Source organism: Botryllus schlosseri, chromosome 5, assembly GCF_051294905.1.
Source record: "Botryllus schlosseri isolate E-star chromosome 5, Bs_hap1, whole genome shotgun sequence".
Lineage (NCBI taxonomy): Eukaryota > Metazoa > Chordata > Ascidiacea > Stolidobranchia > Styelidae > Botryllus > Botryllus schlosseri.
In genome coordinates, this window is record NC_137240.1 from 10806068 (window position 1) to 10830569 (window position 24502).

Genomic DNA, 24502 nt, shown 5'->3' on the forward strand with positions numbered 1-24502 from the left:
CGTGTACCACCTACACTACATAAGATAAGCGCGCCGAAGGCGGTCAAAAATGTTTCCGCGGTGTTGAGCTGCCTATTTGAAGGCGCAGTATATGATTTCTGCAGTGGATCCATTTGGAATTGTTGTAGTCAAATGTAATAAAACATAATTTGGTTAGGTCAGAATCCCAATGCTTTACGACTAGATATCTTCTCCGTATGTCGTCGTTGGTGGGATTGCCAATACCCACGACGACGACGGCTTCAAAAAACCCAAAATCACTTACATCCAACTCTCTTCGGTCGAAAAAAACAGAATCTACCCGCGTACCCCCTGGGAGACCTTCGCGACCGAAAATACTTGAAAAATTCTCCGTGATAGTCCTATGATTACACTACGCGAGTTTGTCTACAATGGCATGCTGGCAAAATCTTTCCTCACATGAAGAAAACTTCGACATGCGTGAGTTGTGGGGTCTGTGACAAATGATTTACGTTTCTGGGGGTGTAAAGTAAATTTGGATCGACATATGCATTTTTCTATATCCCCTTCCAGACTAACAAACCCGCCATAATTTTTGATGTGAAGTATAGGGCTTGCGGTATATAACTGCATATATTTTTGAATCAATACCATCCTCGAGGGGACTATTTTCAATTCAAATACAATATTTATAGGGTGGGGGACCTAAAGTACCATAGCTAAATCAAACAAAATAGATGGACCAACTATAATCACTTAAGAACAGAAACACGCCTACATATTAGAGATCGACCGATTATCGAAATGGCCGATTATCGAGGCCGATATTTAGAGCTTTCCCGATTATCGATATCGGCCTATGAAGGCCGATATTGCAGCCGATATTTTATATTAAAAAAAAAATTCAAAACTACCGGAAATTCAATGCTCCGTCTTCTCAATCTCAAGAAATCGACGAAGTAAAGGGTGATATATGACAGATTTACCCTTGCACGACGAATTTAACTGGGTGAGCATGCAGAGAAACTATGCTTTCTGCATTACAATCTACCTTTTCTGTACTGACCTGCAATTCTGTATCATGTTTTGTTTTTTGGGTTATCCCAATTTTCAACGAATGTGCACAATTAAGCAATAATTCTTTTCAATATCAGCTTTGTCGTTTGTTGTTCAGCTTTCTGTGGCATGAACAAGTGCCATCTTGCCTAATATATAATATTTTTGGTGAAATTGTTCTCTGCTCCTTCCATAATAATATCGGCCTATGATATCGGTTATCGGCCTGTGAGTGTGCCGATATATCGGTATCGGCCTGTAAAAATCAATATCGGTCGACCTCTACTACATATATATAGGCTGTAAATCATAGTTACCTGTGGTGTTTTATCGCTAGTACGAGGTATTTGAAAGTCAAAATGTCGATTTTCGGTTAATATGTATGCGGCAATAATTTTGTAAGTTTGGGCGTAAACCAAAACGTGATTTTATGCAAACATTTGAGTTGATATAATATATTTTATTCTTGAAGGTGGCGACGAAGCACTTTTCATTGGCTTGCTGTAGCTTAGATTATAGTTCACAACAAAACAATTGGCACATTTGAGTTTTTGAGCGTAGGGGGAGATGTGGTACCGATGGATCACTGGGACCGAAAATACTTGAAAAATCTCCATGATAATTCCATGATTACACTCTGTGAATTTGTCTACAATTACATGCTGAGAGAATCTTTCCTCACATGCAAAAACATTCGACCTGCGTGAGTTATGGGGTCTGTGACAAATGATTTACGTTTTAGGGGGTGTAAAGTAAATTTGGATCGACAATTGCATTTTTCTATATCACCTTTCAGACTAACAAACCCGCTATACTTTTTAATGTGAAGTATCAGGGTATATAACGGCACATATTTTTTGAATCAATACCATCCTCGAGTGGACTATTTTCAAGTCAATTACAATATTTATGGGGTGGGGGACCTATGGTACCATAGCCAAATCAAGCAAAATAGATAGACCAACTAATCACTTAACAACAGAATCTCGCCTACATATATATAGAGTGTAAATCATAGTTATCTGTGGTGTTTTATCGCTATTACGGGGTATTGGAAAGTCAAGATGTTGATTTGCGGGTAATATATGTATGTGGCATTAATTTTGTAAGTTTAGGCGTAAATCAAAACATGATTTTATGCCAACATTTGAGTTGATATAATCTATTTTATTCATGAAGGTCGCGACGAAACATTCTTCATTGGATTGCTGCAGCTTAGCTTATAGGACACAACAAAACAAGTTAACAAATTTGAGTTTTTAAGCGTAGGCCTATATGTCTCATAGGTCCCATGGTCGTGTGCCTTTGTAGCCATCGGGTGGGGACCGATGACACGTTCGAGCAACAAACTTTAAGCGTTTATAAATATTTTTTGAAAAGGCGGATATTCATGCAAATGTCCGCGATAGGTAGAGCTTGTATCGAAGTGTTGAGACAGCAAAAGATCTGCTATTCTCGGCTGAAGATTTGAGGGCCAGAGATCATTTTGCAATTTTTGATCCATCGGTACCACATCTCCCCTACGTCTCGTAGGTCCCATAGTCGTGTGCCTTTGGACCCACCAGGTGGGGACCGATGATACGTTCGTGCAACAAATTTGAAACGTTTATAAATATTTTTTGAAAAGGCGGATATTCATGTAAATGTCCGCGATAGGTAGAGCTTGTATCGAAGTGATGAGACAGCAGAAGATCTGCTATTCTGGGCTGAAGATTTGAGGGCCAGACATCGTTTTGTAATTTTTGATCCATCGGTAGGGGAGACCGCGGGGACAAGTAACACTTTTTGTATTTTCTAATATCACGTGTATTTCTCGTGGAAATTTCATTTACAAAGTTTTATATAAAGAAGCCAACAACTCGATGTTTGATATAAAAACTAAAATGGAACTCAACAATCAATAATGGAAATTTTGGGTCGCGAATATCGCCGCTCAAATGTCACAATTGCCCCGTACCCAGGGGTTTGGTACTAAGCAAATCGTTCACACTGCTGAGACAATCGACAATGGGAAGTTGGAGACACTTCTCGCCAAAGTATTTCCCGTAGCTTCACATATTGCGTTAAATTTCGTTTTCTCATTCAACAGAGTAGTTTTGTCTTGCCTTGAAAATTCCACGCATGACGAAGTTTGGATAAAAGAAAAATTCCAAACACCGGTTTTTCGTCATTCTGAACAAACGTAAGTTTCTTACAACTTGACAATCTCTCACTATCTCCAGAAGATGCATGATGATAATACCGCTAAAATATACTACTAAATCCGTACAACCATGCTCATAAAAATCCTGCGCGAGTCACTTTCCACCGCACACATCCCGGGTTCTACCCAAGTCTTCTCATATCATGAAACAAGATATCCTCCTCTCCTCTTCGGCCGAAACAAGCACACGTTGTCGACTGCACGAATGATAGAGGCAGTGTATTTTCTATCGTGTTGTATACAAGTTGACATAGTCGGTGTTCCTAAAATTGGCGGCATTTTCAAGATATGGGGAATTTCTACTGTGCCTATGCCAGACGAAATGACTATCATTATTCGAAAATATCGCCTTTAACATGCCACGACGCGCGAACGGCAGCGAGTAAATGACAATATCCCGAAGAAAAAACCTCAAGACTTCATATTTACAGTTGACTGCGTCTCCTTGGACATTGAATAGGAGTTCTAGATATATCCTGTCCTTAGCACATACGGTAAGGACGAGGAGCCAATCTAGATATTTTAGGAGCCGATAGAAACGCAATATAGTGTACCGTTTGTCCATCAAACAGGCCGACACTAATACGGAATAGGGCCGAACAAGTGTCTCGAAATAGGGCACGCCAATGCAGTGTCGGCCAAATTCATTACACGCAATACACGCAGGGGGTCCATCGAATGTTAATGTGAAGCTTCCATTTTATTCCTATTCATCATCGCTAACTTGCGCGCTACAGTGGTGTACGGAAAAGTAAGAAATAGAAAAGTTAAATCTGTGATAGCAACACGAAATATACAATTCATATTTGAATAAAGAATCAATTGTGCCACTGTAGAATTGTAAGAACGATGTCCCGCGCCAAAATACATAAAACATCATCTACTCGACACGGCATATGTATTGCATCCAACACCAGAGCGAACGTGTCCCGTACGCTGCAATATACGACTCTTAAATTCAATGGTTACAGAAGAAGCAAAAATATATTGAGAGTGAATGTATCGTAAAAGTTGTAGTCGATCAGAGTCGTGTTGAATTCGACTTTCATCATAATTATCTTGTCAATGTTTCCGGTGCTGATTTGTCACCAATCAAATGTCACTAAGATGAGGTTGAACATGATCGAGAGATTGTAAGTTCAGGCGAGCTACATAAAGAATGTTCACAGTACATTTTATGGTCAGACGTTCAAGTTATGGACAGTTGGACATTGCATGATGTAAAAACACACCGACAGAAGCAGCAGTGATAGTGGCTGCCCCACAGGATCGAGAATCCACTTCCTTTTATTGAGACCTTCAGCCCAATTGTGTACATTGGCATGTTTAGTATATGGAGACCCGCAATTTTCAGGATGCAATTTGAAATTTGAAACATAAACTGCGCTACTCTTGAGATGCAATTCGAGTTTCGAAACATACATTGTGCTACAGAGTATTGCAATATTTTAAGGTTATTTGTGTTCGAGGATACCAGCACGGCATAATATGACAGAATATAACAATTCAACCCCTGCGATTCATACTAGGCAACGTTTTATATAGTATTACAAATAGCAATCATATGAAAACCGTGATATACGTATGACACAAAAAAGACGACCTCCTTACAAAACAAAGAGCGCAAAACGATGTCAAGGCGGAGAACGAAGGAAAAAACAAGTTGGCACGAAAATAAATTGAGGCCGACCCGATTTCGCCGTGCCGGTCGGAACGGCAGTCGCAAAAATCCACGCTTCCAGTCGCCTCCTATGTAACAGGTCCGTAGCGAATCAGTTGAACAGCGGGAGATTGTAAAATCTGAAGCCGCGTTTTCCTTTTACCGCGCAATAAACGGCGATTAGATGGTACACTGGAAAGAAAGGGGATAATAGTCATGACACCGTAACTGGTTCTCTCAAGGTTTGATACAAAAATTTGAGCGTCTTTTTCAAGTTGAAACTACTTACAGCACAAATAAAACTAATTCCTTTTTACAATGCAAATTTTAAAATGTATAAAGTAGTCTTGAGATGAGTTTGCGTCGTTTGTATAGGTAAGAGAATCACAAGAACAGTGTGAAATGGCGCCTGTATCACGACAGCTGAAGCATGCGACCCCTCCACCAAATCCACATTTTGAAACTACTTGAGTACTTTTTCGACCATTCATTCTCTACTGGATGCAGTTTTGATATGTCTTAGATATCGCTAAGATTCTACTTGTTAATTGGGTGGAAAATTACAGCTCTACTTCTTGAGCACCTCTGAATATAATTTTAATAGGCTGCAAGACGCCGTGTAAAGTAAAATTTCAATTCAAGTTACTAAAACATGTCTCATTTGATACCACACTATTCAGATTTACTATCATTGAAACAACAAGGTAAAAAGTGGAACCTGAAGAACTATCACTGATACTGAACAGAATTCAGATCTCAGCTATGTGATGCCACGCAACAGATTTCGGTTATAGGACAGTTTATGTGCCTTCTTGTGCTTTTGGCTTTGAAGCTTTAACCATACCAGCCAGTATAGTATGTCCTTGAGTCACTACAAGCTACCTATTAATGAAATGTATAAAAAGGAAATTAGTCATACATCAAGTATCACAGCCTCACTGACAGCGGCGTGTATTGATACCGAACAGGACAGTGAGAGACAATGCGAAAAAGCTCCCGGATGTTGAAGGAAAAGAAATTTTACAGCCGACACAACGTCCCAGTTAAACGTAGTGCTGTGACAATGCATTGGAAAATATTTCCAAACAGATGATGCAGTCAAGGTTTGTCACAAAAAGCAGCTGTGAAAAGCCAAACGCCTATCAAGCAGCTTCCTTCCAGGAAACAAGCTGAGTTGGCAGATCATTACGAAAACAACGCACATGAGTGTAGCGTGCTCTCAGTCATAGCACGACCATATGGTTGCTTCAAAGGAAAAGGCTATTTTACACAGTAAAGCTAGTTAGTTTTCACCAAACCATGTCCGTTGCGATAAAATATTGGGAAAACAATGTAAAGGAACTCTTAGCATTTAGAGTGAAGGTGGTATTATATTAGCATTGCTATAGCGTTCTCAGGAGGAATTTGCATTAAGATGAGCACCAATTGTAGCTGTGATTCATCAAAACATTCGCACGGTTTGTCTGCAACAAGTATGCATACGTAACTAGGAAATGCTTAGACAGTGAGACATTACGACATTTACTATTGCTGCTTCTTTTAAAATAAATAACGATTACGTAATGCAGATTACTATATGTCTTACTGAACCATACATACGTTAAGTCTTTTAGCAGATCACCAGGACATCAGCATATAGATTTTAGGAAAGTTATTTTCATACCTTTAGTTAACATTACTCAATACTCATACATGTCACTAGCACAGTACAGAACAAAAATCAGTGTGGTAGGTAATTCTTCTTCTGAAATTAAGACAATGATTAGTAATACTCATAATTTTAGGTTACTCTGGCTCAAACATAAATTTGAATTACAACTACCTCTAGACATGATTACAGTTCAACCAAAACTGCACTCGACTTCAAGTCTCAAGTCAACCAAAAAGGTAGTTCTGAAGTAACTGAGTAACTCGGCATGCAAAAATTGGGTGACATTTGGTGTTATGGATATAGGCTACTATTTCTCATTGACAACAAAAAAAGGTGAAATTTCACTAAAGGTAACATACCAACAGGAAAAACACTATCCAATGTGTAACTGTGACAACCATAGAATTATTTGAGCCTTGGTTTGGCAGCTATAGCATTAGCAGGTTACAATTCACTAGTATTTTATAGATATTGAACTGTTTCCTTGTAACAAACACTTAACAATAGCGGTAGTCATTTCAAATTTGTTTCTCCTTGTAAGGCATTGCTGCACACAATTGTACACAGGAAGACATCAACGATCGAGCCTGAATAGGTCTGGGTAGAATTCTTAGTATTTGAATCTATAGCTGGCAATATATTAGCATTAGGCAGCATAGCGAATAAGGTTGTATTCATCCAGACAGTATAGGACAAGTGGATGTATATAATATTGCGAGATAATACAATGGAGATTATTCATACCAGGACCACCTGAATATGAATGGATTTTGCGTTTGGAGCTTCATGCTTGGAGTCATAACAACTGGCTGTGTGAATAATTTTTGCATTACTTGTGCAGACCAAAAAAGTAACCGTCCTTTATATTCTTTGTGTATCGCAGAATTTCATTTGTATAACACGATGCCTGTGAGTGATCCGTTGTTGAAAAGTTTGAAATACTTAATTGAAGAGTTTTATTCAATTGATGAAGTTGTGACGGATGGAAGTCCTTATTTGGCGTCATTCTGTCAGACCGTCGAACATGCGATAACAAAAGGAATAAAACTAGGTAAGTATCAACAGTAAAGTGTGTTACTTTCGTTTTAACACCTGATGCAGCAGCGTCGCTTTGACAGTCCATGTTAGAAATAAAGTTACAAAGTTTTCAATCGAGATAATGTCATTGTCAATGTATTTCTAAAACACCATAGCAAATAGAACAAATCAGTAGGGAGCATCCAGCCTGATTGGTAAGTGATCCATGGGCAATTGGGCATGCATACCCAACCGATACGTCAGTTGAGTAGAATAACGGGGCAAATTTTCATGCACGGTAGTGAAACTGTATACTATCAGCAAGTACTTGTCCGTAAAGTAAACTCAAGCAAAATACACAATGACCAATCCTTCATGCAGAAAAAAATTCCGTTCTTATTGATCACTTTGTTGTAGTCAAGCTAAGTCAGGAAGTGAAGACAGTTACGCACGATTCTAATAGAATATTGTCCGGTTGGAACAAACGTCTCCGATTCACCGCTGGGATTGAATTCTTATAGCAGAGCATGGCTGCCACTAACACCGTGTAAGGCATCAATCCGCATGAACTGATATAGACACGAGAACACTTGTTCGTTGACTCGCATAGATTCTAGCTGGGTTGAAGCTGACTTGTACCATGGCGTCAGCGTGGGTATTCGTTGAGTAACATCAGCGTTCAGTTCGGATCACAACAAAGAGATGAACTAGCCCCACCAAAAATATGTTGACCAATTTTGTATCACCAACATCTTTTTTCGCCAACTTTTAGATGACATTTGAGATCCATAAACTTAAATACCTAGGTTAATGTCATTGAATAATTCTCTGAGCGTTTCACTACAATAATGGGAGCTTTTAGATATTGCTTTATTTCATCTGTGGACCACATACCCTACGATGGTGAATTCAGCAGCAGTAGGTGCATTTACATGTAAAAGAAAATTATAATTTGCAATAGTACATTTGATACTAGCCACCTGTCGCCGATCAAAATACATTACTGCCGTCAACAAAACGGTTCATTGTTATATTATATTTCATCACCGGAAAATAATACGATACTCGTGAATTACATTATCACATTATTCAAATTAGATTTGCGAATATCTCGAGCTTTGATGGTGCACAGTGCACACTTCCCAGCGCATTTTTACTAATAACTCGCTGGCTTTTAAGGATCTTGGGACCATTTCAAGTCGGATGGACAAAGTATAAGACGGAAACAATTTTGGACAATTCTCGAATATTTTCACGCCAGCCAAACGTTACCACTCGCTATTTCAACCGCTGTACGCGCTGCGCAGAATAATAAGAGGTAGACAATCCATTTAGGTACATAACTAAAGGCAAGGTTACCCGAGGGGCCACTTCGGGCAATGTAATGTACCCAACTCTACGATGACAGCATGACAAATCTGTGTTGATAGTTGAAAATCAGTATCACATCTCGCACTCAGGGGTGTGCATTGCACTGTGCAACTTAGACTTACCCTCATAGAATAAAATCGTGAATCTCTTAAAGTGCTCATTTTGAATGGTGTGTGGCAGGCGACATGGTTTTCCAAATCACCTTATAGTATGGTACGTTTAAGTCAAGCTAAATTGTCCAAAAAAGGGACAAAATGCTATCATTACTAAGATATGGTTATGCTGACCTTGCACGAATATTTTTTTAGCCAAAATTATTCAAGGACCTCAATACAATTTCTCGTAGTCTTAAATCGAATTTAATCGATCAATCTCGCTACCTCCATTACCAATTTTTAATGAAGTGATCGGCCCCGCAACAGCTAGAAAGCTTAAGTGCTGCTAGCGGGTGCACTGCATTATTTCTATCTGACCGTCCACACGTTATTGAAGATACAAAACTCCCAATCGAAAGCTGCCGTATTGTGATGGCATTATATGAGCAATGAATATTATGCGAATTTTCAGTCGGTGGGTATAATTGACATCTTTCCACAGCCTGAAACACAATGATGGGCGTCTGCGGTATTTCATTCGTCAATGTCTGATAAGAAGGACGTTACACGTGGTGGTCGAATTCCTCAGAACCCGCAAAGAGGAGCTTGAAAGCAGCTGGTACGACTCGAACGAAGGAAATCAGGAGCAACACAATGCAGCCACAATAATAACACATGAAGTTCTAGCCGAGCAATTAAGGTGAGTGGGCCTGCTGGTAGGCTATATAAAGTACTTCATGACCACATGGTAAGTTAAGTAAGTATAGTTCTTGCATTGTCCGAAAGTCGAGAAATGACATAAAGCGCTGTAGGCCAAAATTGTAGAATCTCAAAAAGACGAGATATTCACGATATTGAACTGTGTTTTTTAGGTCCCTATTGCTGACCGTGTCTACCTCCATCACGTTTGAAATCAACTTGGAAAACTTTTACTTCCTCGACCACACGTGGAATATCCCGGATATGAGAACGGTGGAATTCGTGCCGACGCAATATCTCGGAATAGGGATGCTGTATATTGACGGTAAGTCGAGACCACGGCAGTGTACAATTTCCGAAGCGAACTAAATTACCGCTCGACACAAATTATTGCATCATATATCGTTATCAACTACCCCTAATGCCGTCATTACTGCAATCGCCCATTTTAACACTGGGCGGGAGTGATTAAATCAAGTGGTTTCCAACCTTTTATGGTCACTAGGGCTCTTCAAAAATGACTTTTTTTCTCAAATCGCACTGGCTACTTGATAAAATTGTTAGGTTACTTAATTTAAGCCTACACACAAAATTTGGTTCAATTCCAGCCAGTAACCGCGTTGCTACAGGAGAAGAAAGTTTCTATTTATTATATAAAAATAAACAATAAAAAATTTGAAAATTTTCTGTTCACCCCATGAAGGTGTTCGGTTGTCTATAGAAACGAACCTCGCCGAATTTGGTTCAATTTCAACCAGTGGAAGCGGAGTTATTGCCGTCGAAAAATTTTGATTTGAATAAAATAGTATTTACAGTGAGCACAACTATAATAAATAAACCAAGATTCGGTCACCGTAAATACTATTTTATTCAAATCAAAATTTTTCGACGGCAATAACCCCGCTTCCACTGGTTGGAATTGAACCAAATTTGGTGAGCATCGTTTCTATAGACAGCCTAACACTTTCATGGGGTGAACAGAAAATTTTCAAATTTTTTTTATTTATTTTTAAATAATAAATAGAAACTTTCTTCTCCTGTAGCAAAGCGGTTACTGGCTGGAATTGAACCAAATTTTGTGTGTAGGCTTAAATTAGGTAACCTAACAATTTTATCAAGTAGCCAGAACGATTTGAGAAAAAAAGTCATTTTTGAAAGGCCCTAATGGTCACGTACCAATTCCCAATTTACAAATGTCAGGTCAGCACCATGGTCACAAGTCAATATCACTCTTACAGTTTTGATTTGAGTCAAGTCGAGTCATTTTCAAGTCACCACCGAGTCAAGTCCGAGTTCAAGTCAGCAAGCAGAGGATCGAGTCCGAGTCATGGTATAATGACTCGAGTCCGAGTCCACGTCATTGTGTTGACTGCTCAGTTTCCAATCAAATTCTTGTGAAACCCCCTTTTTATAACTCTGTTTGGTGATATCGAATGGTTCGCATTTCTTATAGAATAATTTTCCTCACTTTTGGCAGTTTCTGATCGCATTTTCCAGTACCAGTACCAACAGACAAAATCCCAACAGTATGGCTACGTTACTATTCTTCGAAATTACAATGAAATGTCAGAGTCTCAAGTCATGCGCAATGACTCGAGTTCAAGTTGAGTCAATACACAGATTGACTCGAGTCATCAGAAAATCATGACTCGAGGTGAATCATGACTTGAGTCATTACAACCCTGGTCGGCACCCCCCCTCCCCCAGACCTACTTACGGCCTATTTTAGAAGCCGATTTCAGACTCGCAGGTAGAAAATTACTGGTATAGACAAAATGTTTTAGCGTTACTCCCTAAAAAGCAATATACTTACTGCTACAACATTAACTTGATTGTACGACAGCTAGGACCACACATTCAGGGCCAGTAGTATGATCAAACTTTTGTGAAATCCTTGTGTACAAATTTGATTTCAGGATACGGAATCATCACAAAACTACGAGCTGGAAGCGTAGCCGCAGACCAAAAAGATCTCGGAATAGGCGACCTTCTCGTGACGATGAACGAATACATGCTGTTCCCGGCAAAGAAATCCGGTGACAACGAAATCGTGTCGATATGGAAGAAATGCCGCAAGAAAGACAATCCGTGCAGGTTGACCGTGATAAAACCACGGTGCCCCGCAACGAGAGGAATATTTCCGCCGTTGAGAAGGGTGCTGTCCGAATATCAAGACGTAATGGACGAGTATTACAACACGCAAAAGGAGAGAATCGAAGAGAAACTGCGTGAGGCGGAGGAACGTAAAGCTACGTCTCTCGCGCCAGAAGCCAACAAAGCAGGAACGATGTCAGTGGCGGAGAGCAATTCGGGATGTGGCCGCCATTCGGTGACATACATCGGCAAGGTGTTTGTGGGAGAACAGGGCGGAATGGGCGAAATCGAACATGTAATCAAATCAGCTTTGGTGGAGCATTCCGCAAAAGCACCCGTAGAAGTAATATTGGAAATAACTGAAATCGGAGTGTTGATCAAAACTAAAGAGCCAACAGAGAGTAAACCGCTAAGGGCAGGAAAGAAAGATAACGTCCAAAGCCTGCTGGGAGCGTCGTTCGACTTACTAGCCGACGATGACATTGACAAAGTAACGCTTCCAGTGTACAGCGAAGAGGACGCCTCCGACATTGTTTTCAATCACAAATTCGCAGACATATCCAGCTGCGGAAAGATCGTACGAGACGAAAAGCACTTTTGCTACATCGCCGGCGACACTTTCTGCACGATATCGAAGCAGTTCCACGGCTACGTGTTTACCGCGAGGTCGCTGGGTCAGGCGAAACTGATTTTGAATAGCATTTATCAGGGCTTCAAGAGGACAACGTTTTTCATGTGAGCGTGCAGAGCACAGTGTTTTATCATGCCGCAAATTTGAATTCTATTAATACAAAACTCGCGAGAAAACTTTTCTACTGCCGACAACTGTGCGATATTATCATGGCGGAAGTACGTTAATGAATTCTATTTCAAGAACAATCCATACATTAGATGTTTGCAAACAGAAAATTTAATGCACTTTCCAGTTTATTTTTATGGTCACGGACCACGGCAATGAATTTTGTACTTAATTCACCTTGCTTTTAAAGGATATGGTATTTCACATGTAGGGTGTAACGCTAGTTCACAGTCGGGTGCCTGCATATATCTTTACGATGCAAGAAGCAAAGTCAGTTTCAGTTTCACACAGGATACCTCAGGCCATCGTTTAAAAATCCAAGCACAATTCAAGGTATGGCCTTTACGATATAATGTCACGTGATGTGATGTCACCCAATATCTTAAACAAAAGATTACGCTAAGAATGGAAATCCATCCAGTATCATCCCACAGCTGCGACTGGGTAACTTACGCGTTCTCAATAAAACGCATATGTTGAGGTGGAAAAATTGAGAACCACAGCATGAAACATTATTACTCCAAATCTATCTCTATAGAAGGCAGTATAAGGTCCAATGTCTCGCAAAACAGCGTTTAAGAAGCACTTATAGAAGACATCGGGCATCAAGATATGAATTCAAAAATGTACTCACCCCCAGGAATAAAACAGACTGCACCAACAACGAAGAAAATGTAAATAGCGCTCACTGAAAACAAAAGTGTTTCATCTCATAACTCTTTTAAAGGAACTGGCCTATACATGGACTTGGTAAAAGTAACCTAAGACTCTTTTTCTCAAATTGTAAAATTTGGATTTGAATAGAAAAGTAGTTACGGTGGGCAGAAATATAATAAATAATTAAAGAATTGACCACCGTAAATACTATTTTGTTTAATTATAAATTTTTCGACAGCAATAACTCTGCTTCCACTGGTTAGAATTGAGTCAAATTCGGGGAACATCGTTTCTATATACAACCCAACACTTTGATGGGGTGAACAGAAAATTTTGAACATTTTTTTATTAATTTTTATAAGAAGTGGAAACTTTCTTCTCCTGCAGCAATCCGGCCACTAGTTGGAATTAAACCAAATTTGGTGTGTAGGCTTAAATTAGGTAACCTAACAATTTTGTCAAGTAGCCAGTACAAATTGAGAAAAAAAGTCATTTTTGAACACCCCTAATGAACAGTTTTAAAATTGTCAGACTGGATATGACGAAGGAAAGCATATTGCGTCGCTTCAGGAATTCAAAGGGAGGTCGGGCTCCTATAAAGTCGTGATAGGTAAGTAACACGCAATGACCACCAACGTATATAAATTTTAGATGTCTGGCGAATTAAAGAAGGTAGGATGCATGTTGACGGCCTGTTGGAAAAGTAGCAATCATGCCTAGAGATGATGCGTATATTTTTACTCATGGATGTAATATTGGGATTCAGCAGTTAGGAAATCTGGGAGAACTTCGATTTTTAGAAAGAAAAAGTCTGAAATACCGTACCGTATTCATAAAACACCCCAGGCAGTTTTACAAAACCCTGGTGTAACCCAGGGGTTTCCAACATTTTTATTACGCTGTCGCCCCCCTTTGAAAACTTTCAAAATTCAATAACCCACCTTTTTTCCAACTTTTTTTTCAAAACTCAACCCTCTAACCCGTAGGGGCTACGGGCCCATAGGTTGGGAATATCAGTGAATATTGAAATTAAAATATCAGTCAACAAACAAGACAAAACGGACCTGTTTCAAGTGTGGGGAAGGGGTAATAAACTTTCAATTCGAAAAATGTCTGTCAGATTTTTAGAAAAATCACTTTCACCATTTCATTTGTTGTAGGATATGTGCAATTGTGCATGTAATGATGGCGACACATCACATATGATCATTATGAACTGCTCATTACCAAGGGCTATCAGTTTAAATTCGACTTACATTCAACTTTAGTAGCTTCTAAGATGATACCGGTAATACAAAGGCCTGCAGAAAACAAATACAAAATGTTATTCACCATACATAACTTACCATGAAGCACGAGTGTGGCGAGATTATCAACACCATTACAAAACCCAATGGAGAGTCATGTGGTGGCCCGGACAACCAGTACACTGCTATAGACCAGTGACTTTCAAAGAGCGGGGTACTTTTCATACAGCAAGGATTGCCCAGCGACAAGAATCAGAGCACTGATATTCTGGGTGCTCAGAAAATTACTCTACCGATTCAATCCCACAAAAACACGTCATTCATATAGACTACAATGGAAGCTTTGGTGTGACAGAATGGAAATACAATATAGTAGCCTACCAAGTTTTGTCAAAAGTGATTCGAACTTTATCTGCGCTACTAATAAATCTATAAATTGCCACCTATGAAACAGTGTAGGCTACTATTTTCATCACAATAGATTGTCATGACGAAGCCACAAAAAAGGCATTCAATGCACTATGACAGTATTTCGATCAAAGTTTACAACACAACCAGGTGATCGTACATATTTTAGTATATTGAATGTAATATCACAAAATTTAAAAGAGATTGTGGAAAAGAGATTATATTTCATATACTTGGATATTGGATTGTTATCCATGTGTCCCAAAGTAAGTCACTTCCAGCATAATAAATTTGTACGAAGAACTGGAGGTATGAAACCAGAATTACACCCTTCACTGACCAGCTACATGCTACTGGGTATTGATGTGTCAACAACAGGAGTCTGTGTTTCCCAATCATTATACGGGCAACATTTCAAACTAGGAAGAAAGATCACTCCACATAATCCAGTTAACCTAAATCACGACACCTGATAAGCAACATTGTGATAACACAGAGAGAAGTGTTCACAAAAATTGAATATCACAACCGACCACAAAGAAGATAAGTTTGAGAGGCTTCTTGTCAATAATAGCCCTGAATAATAGAGTGAAATGGATACAGAAAACATATTTGCCTGTCTTAGCTTCAGATTGGGTGATATTCTGTCTCAGATGATGAAATTACGATAGATAGATACCATTGATATTTACAAGTATTACCAACTAATGAATTACAGCAATTTAAAACATAATCTCCCAAATTCAAAGGTACCTATAATTATAATGGTAGAATTCATGCTATTTATCAAGGCCACAAAAAGTCCAATATACATACTAGCATGCATATTAAAGATGAAAGATTTTACACGAAAACATGAGGTATATCTTACCTAATCCGATGAAAAATAATATAAAAGACATAACAACAACTTTCCAGTGCTCTCGAACTTTCGGATGTTGGTACCATCTAGAATGCATTTCAAGATTTCAGATGTTAACCACAAAAAGTGAAGTTCCACGTGGATAGGCAATGCAATAGGCCTACTGAATGAACATAAAATTTGTCGGTCATAGTTGAGGAACCCCAATTACTAGAAATTATCAAATATAACAAAAAATTACCTCAACATAGATGGGGCTGAAGATGCGTTACTTGTATCTAAAGACCAATTGCTCCCAGAGTCCTTCATTCTAGAAAACAATACAATAGACATCGTTTATGAACAATGAAATAGAGTAATATCACATTAATATGGTGTGACACTGTGACAGCCATAGTACCACTGCTAGTGTCGCAGACCAGAGATTGCAGATTCAATTCCAGCTGGCTGCCCCCAAAACTGACAAGCATCAACACGTATCGATGCCAAGCCAAAGTGAAATAGACAGGGTTACGGCAGGAACGGCAGTCCATATAAAACTTCAGTCAAATCATGATGTGGATCAGACATGTAGGCCTAGTGATTACTACATCAATGTATTCACTTAGAATTGAGATTACTTTGGTTATTAGAAATAAGCTGTGAATATGTATAGTTAATGATAGTCGAGTGCTGATTGGAGGCATAATAGACCATTTTTACGATTTGTCATGAGTGAATTTCTATGTATAGACTTTGTTCATTATTCAAAATCTTGAATGAGCAATTAGTAACAAGCAATGCACGTGATGGACATGCTATTATGTCATTGCACATACCATCTCGCAGTCTACACTACTGAACACTAGACAACCCCCGTGACATGAAACAGAAAAGCAATTAAGTTTCTATTAATAGCTTCCATTATCAGTGTGCATGAAATTTCTAAACGTTAACCACAACAGACATATGTTACGCTAGATGAGCGAAAATACCATGGGTCAGGCTCTATGGGCCTGAAGTATCACTATATATTACATACATGATCATTTCTGTAACACTAAAAGATCACAAGACAAATGCGTCTACTAAACACCTTCGCAAAGGAAACGCAATCGTTTTTCCAGTCCTGACGAGAGCACAAAAATTTCAATCATAGATGGATCCTGACGTTAAATAGGATCACACCAATCTGCACATTTAGGCTACACTTCTCCAATGAGTTAATCACTCAGTCAAAAGTGTGAAGTAGTTGTTAGATCAAACAGGGCCGTCAGATATTTTTAGATGTTAAAAATCATGGATCAAGTGTGTGAGTGCTAACATGTAATCGTGTCAAATCAACTTTTCCACTCAAAATGAACAGTCAGCAATACCATATTTTTTTAAATTAAATAATAATAATCCTACGAAATTTGATGTAAGCCTAGTGTTAAGATAAACTTTTGCAAATTATTGTTGGCTTATTCACCAAACAACAATGTCATAACATGTGATTCAACTCACTGTATTCTGACGTTACCAACGTGATTTTCTTCATTGTCTTCGTTCTGTGAATAAGTAGAGCACGGTATGGGAGCAATCCATTAGGAATGAAAAATATAACTTCTGACGTCAGAAAATTTCAGAAATAGGGGGAACGTATAAATTAGAAGTCTATAGCCTACATTATTACTCACCACCAGGCCTACCGTAACACGGGGTGACTTTGTACCACTTTTCACGCTCAATGCTAAATTATTTTATGATATGTCATGATGTTCTGCCTTTTGCTATTCTGTTATATGCGGATGGGCTACAGCTATGGAGTAAGCATGAAAAAAAATATTGTTTTCTAGTTTTTGATCATTTTTTCAAAATTTTTCTGTGGTGGTCAAAGTTAGGCCTACCCATCGATGGGGTGACTTCAGCCGAGCACCATTTTTTGCAATACTACGACAGAGGAGTCATACATGCCAATCAGACAAGCTGAGATGTTGAATTTGGTCCCCTATGGTCTTTTAAAAACAAAATATCAATCCAGTAGTGACACACTGCTACACTATGAAGCTGGTTGGTTAGAAGGTGGAAATATTCCTGGGTATCATCGGTTGTCCCATCTGCAAGTAATTATTGTACACAACCTTTGTGTTAATGACTCAATGCTTATCAGAAATTCCTTGACCCAGTTTGATATGAACAGTTTTGATTGAATTTTTCAACTGTCATAGTAGTCATGTCATGTAATCGATTAGGTTTTGTGACAATATTTGTAAGAAATCACTCGTTAGCAATAGAAAGCCCAAAATTTGTTCACGCTACGCAGTGGTCAGCTTATTTCATCCCCAAATCTAGTGATGAAGCAGGCTAGCATTATGGTGACTTCAGATGCTTCACAGGTTGTAGCCGATCTTATGAGCAGTCTAAACAGCCCGTGGCATCAAGTTTTATTTTATATTTCCTTGGCTTTCTTCCTTACTTTTGATGATACTGATACTACGACTAATCTAAAAATACTCATGTTAGCTGACTGTAAATAGATGGTCAAAGTCACCCCAGAAATTTTTCAAAAATGAAAAAATTTATCAGCCGAAGTATTTTGTGTATTTTGAAAAAATGAACTATAATTTCGAACAGGAAAACCAATAAATGCTGTCACGTGCACAGCCTTTGTCGGCAAATGAAAGGAAACCGCCTCAAATGCTTTCTTTGTATGAACACCCAACAAAAGTTACAGCATATAAAATTTGGGATGGAATTTTTTACCTCACCTGTCACTATACAAAGGTGTTCCAGTCAGTTAAAATGTTGCCATTAAAGCATTCTTTTGATGCAGACCATCATAAACAACAGCTCAAAATATTCGTATAGTGATATCTTGCTCGATGTCGGCAATAGAAACGAATATTGGTTTTTGGTCAAAGTCACCAGACAGTTTCAAAGTCACCCCGTGTTACATTAACTACAAAAAAAAATACCGTAACAATTTTCCTTGATTTTGTGATGAAAATCAGGGGACATAGTGCTTGAACATCACTATTTGGATAGTTTTATGCATATTTCAGAACATAGTTTGGATTTCGATATGAAATGAACCCGGAGCTCAGCCCCTTGCAAAACAGGAAACAACATAAAACAAAGCGGAAAGATAAACCAACGCTTACCCAAACGATGATGTCATCTTTTTGTGGCATTTTACCCCATTAGTTTAAAAGGCACGGACAAAAAGCAACCGGACAAAAGGCAAGAACCGCATTCTCCATTCAGGGGACAGTAATATTTAATATACAATTAAATAGTATATTCATATTGAAATGAACCCGAATATTTTCGGCTGACACTCGTCAGGGGTAATCATCAGCAACTAGTAGAGTGACGATTACCCCTGACGAGTGTCAGCCGAAAATATTCGGGTTCATTTCAATATGAATATACTATTTAATTGTATATTGAAGTTCTGTACCTCCAAGAAGCTCTTCAAGTAATATTTAACAACATTGGTGATGCAAACAGTAATAAAGGTCAATGGATCTACATGTATTGACATTTGGTATACGAGCTATTCATTATTTATAAAAAGTTTTGATAAATTGAAGGCTTGCACTGGTAGCGGTTTTTATTTATTGACCCAGCAAAAGCAAAAGTAGAGTTCACCGATATGATCGGTCTGCAGGAAACAGCTATCAAGAGATCACTTATCTTCTATTATCAGTGGAGCGAATCTCTTTGCTTATTTGTTATATATGTTAAATGTATTATCCTCAGATATCAAGTCATCAAAGACTATTGCACAGCTATGAAATTGCCTACAACATATCCAACTGATAAATACTCTAATACCTGTCGCTCAGTACTTGGGGGTAAGAACAACAGTACAGCCCAGTAACATACATAAAGCATTGTTTGCAAATAGAGATTTTACACCTGGAATTGTGGTGCTGAACTGTATGAAAACTATCAGGCCATGGCACAGTGTCTTAGTAACACAAAATATGATTTTTCGAAAGACATATTTTCAAAATTAAATTCAGAATGCGATATTGATATATATAACATCATTTTGACATTTAAGAATGTTTATTACGGCATATGGATATTATATGCTCATATTATGCTTAACACTGAGCAGTCTATGAATAAGTTCACCATACTAGGCTATGACAATCATCCCATGGTTTGCAAATCAAAATTGTATTTCACTCTCATGACAAAGACTCGCTGACCTAAATTATTTACTTGGAAAACAAATATCCCCAATAGCTCACTGAAGCATGGAACTATGACTCACTATGGAGACTATGGTGATTCACTAGTGTTATGGAATTTGTTCATAGTTTTTCTGAACTGCACTTAGAATTATTAAGAAAGTTGACAAATACATGACTTTACTACCAGTTGAATCGATGGTCTTAATTAGCCTCACTATCAAGGCATCATAATATGATTTTTAGATGCGATTGACAGTATTTGCTTCTTCAAATACAGCAAAGAATCAGCAATTTTGATTCACACCATACAGATTCAAAAACAAAGTTCTATCAACACATCTTGAGTAGTTTCACTGTATGTATGCATGACATGTATATACCGCTAACTTGAATAAACTTTTTCAGAGATAGCGTAGTGGTGAGCGTCGGCGCCATCCAAGCAGGCTGCCTGGGTTCGATTCTTGCTGTTTGAGGATATTCTGGGCTCCTCGTCCCCCCCGAGTCGCTGTCGATGAAGACTGTGACATCGGGGACTAGGTCGAGGTGGATACCCCCTATCTATTCTGTATATCACATTGTACAATGTACATTGTGTGTGTGTCTTAGGCAGAAAGAAATATAATCTGACGAATGATTGATTGATTAATTCCAAAAATTGTTCATGCTTACAAAACCAGCACCGACGGCTACTAGAATTGACCCGCACTTCAGTCCATCAGTTGAAAAATAAATACTTTTTCGGTCAACAAATTTTAAAAGGTCCCTCCATATGTCTACACGAGTCTTGTAGAAAGGAAAGGACGTAGTTTATTTTTGTCCTTGATGTTTTTTGCGGCATATACACCGACTCATGATACACATACACACGATCTGCGCATATGCATACCATGAGTGCATGATGGGCATATGCCGCTGGACAAGGAAGTGCAGATATAGCCTTTACGGGTTTCCAAGCCATGCACCACCCCTTCATGCTATCCCAGTAATGCATGAGCGCCAAGCAGGGATGTCATGGATACCAGTGTTACTAATCAGATCTTTGGTCTGACCCGACCGGGGATCGAACCCACGACCCACCGATCAAGAAGCCGGACGCTTCACCATTACGCTATCTTACTCACTTTGAACTTTGAGTAGCTCTCTGACTTTTTATGTTGCGTCAGAGACGCAGCAATGTCTGTAGGCAGTGTGAGTTTATCCACCAGTTTGCTTCCTCTCAGAGGTGTGCTTTCTCCATTGGTCGGACCGACTGGGGTTATTGGTACCGTATCTGTAAAATCATGTTATTAAATGCGGTAATTGAAACTATTACAAGTTAGAAATCGCGTCCACAGATTGTTCAATCGAGCCAAGTCTCTCGGAAACGGTCTCCAATATAATAATGACAACTATTTATCTTGTTACAGTTGTGGATCAGAAGGCCTGTTGATAGTTTTAAAGATACAGTAATTTAAAAATTAGGAAAATGCTAGAAGGGTAAATTGGCAATGACGACAGGTCTAGTTTAGAACTTCAGAAATATCACTGAATAATTGCGAAGTCACAAGTCCAGTAGCCTAGACCACTAAGCCTAACTACCCTGTCAATATCAATTGAGTTTATTTTGTTAACATAACAAATACAGAAATAATGAAACAAGGAATGACGAAAAACTGGCAAATGGGATGAAGTGAAGGGATGAAAAATAATCAAGTCTACTGCAGCCCATTCATAAGAGAAAAACAAGTTATGGTTGCATTATTGTGTACATATAATCTAATCTATTGATAAACCATATAAGTTGAGATAAATAAAACTAAGAATACATGACACCAATGAGCAGTATTTCATAAGTTCACAATAGAGAATTAGCAAAAAAAAATATACAATACACGGATGATTTATATTTTATAATATACCGCCATACCGGTATTATATAAATAGAATAATAGGATGAAGAGACAAGTCTACTACTTCTATCCATCCCAGAACTGGGTCAAGCTTTGATGTTCATGGCCGCAAGACAGATTCTGTAATTTTGACATTTTGATCACTTGAAAGCAAGAGATATATGATTTAATTGATTTAAGGCAGAGATCATAAAGGTAGCTTATACACAAGATTGCTAATCGTCTGATTAAAAACTGGTCATCATGGCAACCTACGTCGCTGGATTAAAAATTTCACCTGATGACTAGAGATAATCCTCGCGCGAAGTCCAGCTTATTGAAATTTATGTACCAGGATTACCACTTTTAATCAGATGATTATCTTCCGGATAAGCTTACTTTATGATCTCTATAACGTAATATATCTTGGTAATTATCTTGGCGAATATAATTATCACATAGGTTAAATCTGATATATTAGCTTGAAATGATATTTAGGAAGACCCCAATAGGGCAACGTGGCGTGATATGCTACAAGTCGTTCACTGAAGGTTCGTCAAAAGTGAAATAAACACAGCAAATAGTAGGCCTACAAGTAACCTTCTGGAGTCATCAGATTACACAAGTTTAACATCACAAAGACATTCGCTCTGTGTGAAAATCTCCACCCTGAGATTCGAAGTCAAGAGTAGCACCAAAATTCAATTGAAACCACAATGGAGAGAAATAATCAAGTATATAAGCTTGAATAGGGAGTCAGAGTATTGAGTGAAAGTCAAAATTTCTATTTTAGAGCTTAGTAGGGGGAGCACAAGTCAAAATTCTGTGTGGTTTAGGAGCAAATTTTTGGTTATTTCAATATGACGGTTTTAGAGTCAAGAGTCATAGTGAGAATTCTCTTTGTTACTCATCTACGAAATCGGTGTCCTGCACACGCACACTTCCTTATTTTTCATTTATTTCATATTCAATCACTTTAACTTGGAGAATCATCGCTGCTCATCTGTTATATTAGCCTAGGTAAAACGTACCGAGATTCCAGTAGAGATTGTTAGGAAGTTGGTAGGTTAAGTTAACTTGAACAATGAGCGATTCCCTAGTCATGGTCCAGTAGTCCAATTACAATTTGCTTCAAGATATTAGTGGGGATGGGGCAGTTGGATCGGATAAGAGGGCGTGAGTGATACCATTTGGTAAAATATGTGGTTGACTTAAGGACACACACAATATAAGCTTTAGGTCTAGCTCTAGCCTAGCTGTCTTCGTTCAGACTAAGAGCCGTTATGGAATCTCGGTTCATTTTGAAATAAATCCTGCGTATATTATACGCATATAATAATTGAGTAATTAAACAGAAAATTCCGTGTGACGTTGCCACCGCCCTGATTGTAATCGCTGACCTTTTTGCCTGATATATCAGGTGAGCAGCGATGATTTTCCAAGTTTAAGTAATTTAATAAAAAATAATTAAAAAATAAAACAGTGTGAGCACAAGACACCGATTCCATACAGGGCCACCAATTCCACTCTGGACTCAAGAGCACCATGACCTAAATGTTGGGAGTATCCATCGGAAAATGAGAGCATCAAAGATTTCAATTAATCAATTATTAATTTTTAATCAATTATTATTTAATAAATTAAATTTCGCGTGAAAGTGCTGCTTTCGCGATTGTCCTGATGTCGGTGTCGTTCCAATTAAGGACATTGTGCGCTCATAAGCCACGAGACAACAGTCTTACTCTCTCTTCTTAGTGAGCGGAATTCAATATCATTCGAAATCATGCAGTATAACTGAAGAACACTCACCAGTGCCATTTTCGGAGCTTCCTTCACTTTTAGGGACAGATGACATGATTAATCCTCACTCACGAAACGAAGCTTTTTTTCGTGGCTTCTTCTTACTGACCAGACTTTATCGGAAGAAAATGCAGGCTTACGGTTTTGGAAACGATAACGAAAAGACTCGCACAGTAGCCTGCGTCATGCGATAGCAAAACAACGAACGATGAAAGATTCCTGATATCCAGTGCAGCTGAAAACATTAACGACCAAAGTTGTTATTTATGCCAAGATTATTATAATATGGCTCATGTGATTTTTGTTCCTGCTGGATAGCGAAAATCGAATGTAATTCAAATGTTTACATTCGATGTTTTGAGTATACCTCAACCAGATTTGATTGAATTATAGTGGAACTAATACATATGCGTGGCAATTTCTAGTTTCCGCATATCTGAATGTTTAGGACACCGATTTTTTTACAGTGATCACCGGGGATATCCCAATAACCCGTCTAAAAACCGTTACTTTAACCCTTAAACGTGAAATGCACGAAATATATTATCATATCTTCACTATATTTCCTTACATCGACGACATCACAAAAGCATAGTCTGTCATGCTGCAAACGACTATGCCTAAAAGATACACTGATATATCCGACATTGCAGACATCACTAAATTACATCCACCCGTAAAAATACGGTAACTTAAATTTTTGTTTTGATCTTCGTTGTCGTCTGTCGTCTGGTTTCTCAGTTTGTACTGCGTGTTTTGAGTTGTCTGGTGTCTCATATTGGCAGTGGGCATTGCGAGCAGCTCTGTTGTTATCCAGAGCAGTCTCTTGAAAGAGTCGGCGTTGCGTACGCACATGTGAGAACTGATCTCACGGATAGGGCTAGTGAG

The 24502-nt window shown here is 38.5% G+C and overlaps 2 protein-coding genes across 3 annotated transcripts; one reads left to right on the forward strand and one right to left on the reverse strand.

The window, feature by feature from the left end:
- Positions 1–3416: 3416 nt before the first annotated feature.
- On the reverse strand, positions 3417–23874 carry LOC145439001 (transmembrane protein 134-like). 2 transcript variants are annotated; one of them, XM_080316419.1, is made up of 8 exons: positions 23624–23872; positions 21068–21216; positions 17266–17309; positions 16022–16090; positions 15790–15866; positions 14520–14564; positions 13241–13294; positions 3417–5072 (listed from the first exon to the last, which is right to left on the reverse strand). In XM_080316419.1, exons 1-8 carry the CDS (start codon positions 23667–23669, stop codon positions 4993–4995), a joined length of 564 nt encoding a protein of 187 aa, XP_080172545.1. In that variant the 5' UTR covers positions 23670–23872; the 3' UTR covers positions 3417–4992. The 2 variants fall into 2 exon arrangements, with proteins under 2 accessions (XP_080172545.1, XP_080172546.1); XM_080316420.1 differs by lacking the exon at positions 13241–13294 and having other exon boundaries at positions 23624–23874.
- Positions 7411–12782, forward strand: LOC145438999 (uncharacterized). Its single transcript, XM_080316417.1, has 5 exons — positions 7411–7582; positions 8728–8866; positions 9517–9714; positions 9887–10038; positions 11630–12782. The coding sequence occupies exons 1-5, from the start codon at positions 7435–7437 to the stop codon at positions 12544–12546; spliced, it is 1554 nt and encodes a 517-aa protein (XP_080172543.1). The 5' UTR covers positions 7411–7434; the 3' UTR covers positions 12547–12782.
- Positions 23875–24502: the final 628 nt, after the last annotated feature.

What these genes read in the sequence shown, in the direction of transcription:
- LOC145438999 (XM_080316417.1), top strand. Translation starts at nt 7,435, where the DNA reads ATGCCTGTGAGTGATCCGTTGTTGAAAAGTTTGAAATACTTAATTGAA. An exon ending in AACAAAAGGAATAAAACTAG is followed by an intron (nt 7,583 to 8,727) that starts GTAAGTATCAAC and finishes CTGGCTTTTAAG; the next exon opens with GATCTTGGGACCATTTCAAG. An exon ending in GTTCTAGCCGAGCAATTAAG is followed by an intron (nt 9,715 to 9,886) that starts GTGAGTGGGCCT and finishes TGTGTTTTTTAG; the next exon opens with GTCCCTATTGCTGACCGTGT.
- LOC145439001 (XM_080316419.1), bottom strand. Translation starts at nt 23,669, where the DNA reads ATGTCATCTGTCCCTAAAAGTGAAGGAAGCTCCGAAAATGGCACTG. An exon ending in GTTGGTAACGTCAGAATACA is followed by an intron (nt 16,091 to 17,265) that starts GTGAGTTGAATC and finishes ATTGTTTTCTAG; the next exon opens with AATGAAGGACTCTGGGAGCA. An exon ending in AGAAGCTACTAAAGTTGAAT is followed by an intron (nt 13,295 to 14,519) that starts GTAAGTCGAATT and finishes TTTTGTTTTCAG; the next exon opens with TGAGCGCTATTTACATTTTC.